The sequence below is a fragment of the Cryptomeria japonica genome, chromosome 1 (genome assembly GCF_030272615.1).
Source record: "Cryptomeria japonica chromosome 1, Sugi_1.0, whole genome shotgun sequence".
Lineage (NCBI taxonomy): Eukaryota > Viridiplantae > Streptophyta > Pinopsida > Cupressales > Cupressaceae > Cryptomeria > Cryptomeria japonica.
The window spans coordinates 580,953,875-580,960,599 of record NC_081405.1 but is presented as its reverse complement, the minus strand read 5'-3'; the positions used below and the strand labels follow the sequence as shown (position 1 = coordinate 580,960,599).

The 6,725-nt window shown below is 29.0% G+C and overlaps 1 protein-coding gene across 1 annotated transcript; it reads left to right on the top strand.

The window, feature by feature from the left end:
- Positions 1-2,629: 2,629 nt before the first annotated feature.
- LOC131858132 (E3 ubiquitin-protein ligase SIRP1-like) lies at positions 2,630-3,016 on the top strand. The gene has a single exon (XM_059211157.1). It carries the CDS (start codon positions 2,630-2,632, stop codon positions 3,014-3,016), a length of 387 nt encoding a protein of 128 aa, XP_059067140.1.
- The last annotated feature ends 3,709 nt before the right edge of the window (positions 3,017-6,725 follow it).

Sequence of the window (6,725 nt, the reverse complement as noted above, 5' to 3'; positions counted from 1 at the left end):
GCCACTTTCATATTTTACACACCAATATACAACTCCAACTAATCTCCATACCCATGAGAGAGAGAGGGGGATGCAACATGTATTCCGTATGATGCCCTTTCTCATAAGGGTATATTTACCATATAGGGTAACATAATGCATTGGATTCAAAACCATTGTGACAAATGTTTGAATTTTAAATTATGAGATAACATATGAGATAAATATATTTTTAGACAACTAAGATTTCTATAAGATTCTTAGGACTAAATAAATAAATAAGATAAGATAGGATATTATATCATAAAAACAACTAAGACTTTTAAAAGATTCTTACTATTTTTAGTAAATTTATTATATGACACTCCTTTTTCTTATTGGAAAGGTTGCTTTCAAAGTTATGTCTCTTAAACCTTTGCACTCTACAACTTCCCTACTATCTATAGGGCAGGGAGTCAACCCTACTCTACTCTAACCACTAATTTTGGCGGGGGAGATAACTTGATATGGTATGAAATGGGACCCATATCTACCAATGGGCCCCCCTATTAAAGGGTTTACCATATGTTTAGGTTACCTAGCATAACCTTCCCTCTAGATCGGGATCATCCCCCCACCCCAAGAAATTGTCCATAGTGGGATCCCCAGTTAGGGGGCTATCACTATAGATTAATTCTTGAGGTGTGGGTCATTCATCCGGTCAGCAACAAGTGGAAAATAGACCTCTTGGAATTTTAGGGGGGGCAACTGGATCTAGTATAATTGTTCTTGCTCTAATGATAAACGATAATGGGTTAGAGAGGCCGCAATAGAAACTTGTCGCTAATCTTCTAAGACACTTTTTAGGCATCTAGATACTTGTAGAAGACTTTCTACACAATAAAATAGGAGCTCCGCTCATAGGTTATTACAATAGGAGTTCAATTTTACATAAATATCAATAAAAACAATACTTTATAGCCTCAAAATCAGCCTCTTAAACTCAAATTTGAAAATTGATATTACTTGACTTTATCAATACTCCACATAAGCCAATAACTCAAATTTTCCATAGAAAATCAAAAAAATATTATTTTCATGTTTTATTTTATTAATTTAGTTTATCTTTTATTTTATTTATAATTATTTAATTTGATTCCCACTATATACTTTGTGATATAGGAAACCGATTTAATTTTCACTTAGAGGTCACTTTAATATTTTACACCCTATTTAACTTATAGTTATTAATCTAACTAAATATAAAAGTTGAAATATATTAAGAAAATAAAGTTGTAAGATTCTTTTAATAAACTTTTAAATATAATTTAATTTTAATGTTTTAAATAAATATTGAATATCTAACATTAGCAATTGCATTCTTCTTTAAATGTTATAATAGAAATTTGAAATTTTATAGCCTTCATTAATACTCCACATAAACTAGTAACTTAAATTTTGCATTAAAAAAAATTATTTATTATTTTAATATTTTATTTTCTTAATTTAGTTTAATTTGATTACTACTATATATATTAGAGTATAGGAAACATATGTAATTTTCATTTAGGGGTCACTTTAATATTTCACACACTAATCTACAACTCCAACTAATCTAGAGAGAGAGATGCAACATGTATTCCATATTATTTTCTTTGTCATAAGGTGTCTATTTACCATATAGGGTAAGATAACGTATTGGATTAGACAAGATTGCGACAAATGTCTCAATTTTAAATCATGAGACAACACATGATATAAAATTTTATTTAAACAATTAAGATGTCCAAAAGATTCTTAAGACTAAAAGAATAAATGAAGTAAAATAGGATAGTATCTCATCAAAACAAATAAGGCTTCTAAAAGATCCTTACTTTTTTGAGAAAATTTATTATGTGACACCCCTTTTCTTACTTGAAAGGCTCCCTTCCAAAGTTAGATTTCTCTCTAATTAAACTCATCACTAATCTTCAATGACACTTCTCAAGCTTCTAGGTGTTTCTAAAACACTTTTTAAACATTAATTTATAAGCCCCACTCATAGGTAATTACTATGATAGTTCAAATTTACATAAATAATAATAAAAATAATACTCTATAGCCTCAAAATCACCCTCTTAAGTCATATTCCAAAATTGACAATACTTGACTTCATCAATACTCCACATAAACTAGTAACTCATATTTGGAATAGAAAATCAAACAGTTTATTATTATTATAATATTTAATTTTTTAATTTAATTTATATTTTATGTTATTTAAAATTACTTAATTTGATTACTACTATAGACTTTGTGATATTTTACAAAAAATTAATTTTCATTTAGGGGCCATTTTAATATTTCAAACCCTATTTAGTTTATAGTTATTAATCTAAATAAATATAAGAGTTCAAATATATTAAAACAAAGGTACTAAATTTTTTGTAATAAACTTCTAAATATTTTTTTTTAATATTTTAAAGAAATATTTAATATTCAACATTAACGATTTCATTCTTCTTTTAAAAATTTGTGACATTGAAATTGATGAAAAATTTGGTAGAGTTAATATATGAGCTTTAGGGTGTATGGAAGCTTACTATATATAGAGGGAGGAGATGTTATGTTCATACACCAAAACTTTTTAAGCCCAATCATCCGTATAATAATAGTAACGAATAGAAGAAATATGGATGTCGAAGCTTTTGTTCGGCAGATAGGAGAAGAGGATGGCGCATATGGGTCATTTGCAAATCATCTGAGTGATCCTAATACCATGGATGCATTCCTTGAAAGACTCCGTAGTGCAGTCAATGAAGTGTTTGATGAAGTCGGATATGTACCTGCAAGAAAGGAGACTATGAAAGAAATCTCATACAAGCATATTAGTGAAGGCTCCATATGTGCAATTTGCCTTGATAATTTTCTGGTGGAGGAACAAGCATGCGAGATGCCTTGTAATGAGAATCATATATTCCATACTAAATGCATTCGCCAATGGTTGGAGCGGCAGAATACTTGTCCTGTCTGCAGAACAGAATTTCCCAAACAAAGCAAAGATAGTGTCGACATTTAGAATTACAATGAAGCTCAAAAGATATTTGTCGCCAAGTCATTTCACTTAGTTTTATTTAGCATGACTAGGGAGTAAAATCTGTTTTAGTTTTTTCTTTTTTATCTTTAAGTTCTTAAAACAAGTTTCTAAAATCTGTTTTAGTTTTTTCTAAAATCTATTTTAGTTTTTTCTTTTTTATCTTTAAGATTTTAAAACAAGTTTCTAAGTTTTTGGAAGACGTCTAGATAATGAGGCAGACAATTGGTCTGATCAAGAAGAATCTGTTTTAGTTTTTAGGATATTTTTTTGAAGTCTATATAATGAGGCAATCCTAATTTTTTCATTATGAGTTAGTCTAATATTTGAAAATGCTTCAAGGAGCTATTGTAATATGTTGAATCAATAGAACAATAGGGCTTGTAATATTTTGAATAAATAGGATAATTGATCTATATTTTGTGTTTTGACATTTGATGGTGATCTAAAAGCTTGAGTTAATAGGGCAATTTATTTGAGTTTTGCTATTTGATCAAGCAACTCTTCTAATTTCTTAAATGAAGAGGGCAATTTATTTGTGTTTCATATTAAACTCTTGTAATCTCTTGAATCAATAGAACAATTTATTTGTGTTTTAATTTTGTGTTTTGATTTTGTGTTTTGATATTTCATAAGAAGCTCATGTAGTCTCCTGATCCATCCATAGCTTAAGAAGATGGTAGCAATATAGGGCAATATATCTGTGTTTTAATTTTCTATGAAGAAATCATTAGATCCAGCCATAGCTGAAGAAGAAGGAATCATTAGATCCAGCCATAGCTGAAGAAGAAGGAATCATTAGATCCAGTCATAGTTGAATAAGGTATCAATAAAAAGTAATAAGGAAAATTTATCTGTGTTTTGATATTTGATGGTGATCAAGAAGATTTTGAATAAATCATTATATCTAGCAATAGCTAGAGAAGAAGGTAGCAGTAAAAACTTGTAGGGCAATTTATTTATGCTTTTATAATTTATGGTGATCAAGCAGTTGTTATAATAACTTCAATCAATAGGGCAGTTTATCTATGTTAAATTATTTGATCAAGAATCTCTTATAATCAATAAGGCAACTTATTTGTGTTTCAATTTTGTGTTTTGATATTTCATAAGAAGCTCTTGTAATCTCCTGAAATAGATCCACCCATAGCTAAAGAAGAAGGTAGAAATATAGAATAACTTATTTGTGTTTTATTTTCATGTGAAAAAACACTGAAGAAATCATTAGATCCAACCATAGTTGAAGAAAGAATTATTAGACCCAGCCATAGATGAAGAAGAAGAAATCATTAGATCTAGCCATAGTTGAAGAAGGTAGCAATAAAAAGTAGTAGGGAAATTTATCTATGTTTTGTATTTGAAGAAATCATTAGATCCACCCATAGCTAAAGAAGAAGGTAGCAATAAAAGTGATAGGGTAATTTATCTATGTTTCCATATTTGATGGTGATCAAGAAGCTATTGTAATCTCTTGAATCAATGGGGCAATTTATTTGTGTTAAACTATTTGATCAAGAAGCTCTTGTAATCAATAGGGAATTTTATTTGTGTTTTAATTTTGTGTTTTGACATTTCATAATAAGCTCTTGTAATCTCCATTATCTGTTTTAGTTGTTTCCTTTTTATCTTTAAGTTTTTAAAACAAGTTTCTAAGTTTTTGGAAGACGTCTAAATAATGAGGCAGACAATTGGTCCGATCTTTGATATTTGATCAAGAAGAATCTGTTTGAATTTTTTTCTTTATTTTCAAGATATTGTTTTGAAGTCTATATAATGAGGCAATCCCAATTTTTTCATTATGAATTAGTCTAATCTTTGAAAATGCTTCAAGAAGCTATTGTAATATGTTGAATCAATAGAACAATAGGGCTTGTAATTTGATAATTGATCTATATTTTGTGTTTTGACATTTGATGGTGATCCAGAAGCTTGAGTTAATAGGGCAATTTATTTGAGTTTTTCTATTTGATCAAGAAGCTATTGTGATCTTTTCAATAGTAGGGCAATTTAGTTGCATTTTGTTATTTGATCAAGCAACTCTTCTAATTTCTTAAATCAAGAGGGCAATTTATTTGTGTTTCATATTAAACTCTTGTAATCTCTTGAATCAATAGGACAATTTCATTGTGTTTTAATTTTGTGTTTTGATTTTGTGTTTTGATATTTCATAAGAAGCTCATGTAGTCTCCTGATCCATCCATAGCTGAAAAAGAAGGTAGCAATATAGGGTAATATATCTATGTTTTAATTTTCTATGAAGAAATCATTAGATCCAGCCATAGCTGAAGAAGAAGGAATCATTAGATCCAGTCACAGTTGAATAAGGTATCAATAAAAAGTGATAAGGACAATTTATCTATGTTTTCATATTTGATGGTGATCAAGAAGATTTTGAATAAATCATTATATCTAGCAATAGCTAGAGAAGAAGGTAGCAGTAAAAACTTATAGGGCAATTTATTTATGCTTTTATAATTTATTGTGATCAAGCAGCTGTTATAATCTCTTGAATCAATAGGGCAGTTTATCTATGTTAAATTATTTGATCAAGAAGCTCTTATAATCATTAAGGCAACTTATTTGTGTTTCAATTTTGTGTTTTGATATTTCATAAGAAGCTCTTGTAATCTCCTGAAATAGATCCACCCATAGCTAAAGAAGAAGGTAGATGTTTCATCAAAAGCATCACCAATATAAATTTTGGAAGAAACATGAAGTGGAAGAAAACATAATATTTCTCATATGAGAGTATATATATGTGTGGCATATGTATAAGTCCTAGATGAATAAAGAAGAAAACTAGATAGCAAAGGAGAAAAATACATATTTATAGGTTATAGTGATGAATCAAAGGAAAAAAAGATATATAATCGAATAATCAAGAGAGTCATAATCACTAGAGGTGTGCAATCTATAGAAGATGAAGCATGGGATGTAAGTTTGGATAAAACAATCAATATTGCAACCAACTTACCATGAGAAGAAAACAAAGATTTTATACCAATATGTACTACTGTAAATGTGACTCCTACTACACCCATTCAAGGTTAACAAACTGGTCAAGAGATACTATCATCAAGCATAAGGGTAGCCCTATGCACTAAATAAAATGCTCCATCAATGTTCAACAAATACCATCTTCAATTGGGACTCTTGGTGTTGGACCATAAAGTTCACATTCCACAAGTTCAAGTGACAGGTCAAAACACACATTAGAAAGCTTATGAAGACCAAAATAATATGTTTAAGAGAGATTAATGAGAAAAATGAAGATGAAAATAATGCAAGTATGACATCTTTTTTTTTTTTCTTATATTCACATGTAGATGATCCAATTAATTTTGAAGAAGCAATGAAAGAATAAATTCTACTAAATGCAATGAATGAGAAAATAGATGCTATTGAAATAATCAAACATGAGAGTTAGGGAGTATTCCATATGAAAAAATATGTGATGATAGTTAAATGATTTTACAAAATAAAATTGCATGTAAATCGTGATGTGCAAAAACATAAGGCAAGGATTGTAGCCAAACGATATTGACAATTGCCTAGGGTAGACTACAATGAAATTGTTGCGTTGTTGAAATGTCATCTTCTTACACAATATTTTATCTACTTATAATTACTTCTTGTTCACCCATAACCATGAACTAATGCTTATTACTTCATTTTAATGCCTATTTGAGGAATT

Bases quoted from the DNA above. Each gene is read 5' to 3' on its own strand.
- LOC131858132 (XM_059211157.1), top strand. From the start codon at position 2,630: ATGGATGTCGAAGCTTTTGTTCGGCAGATAGGAGAAGAGGATGGCGCA.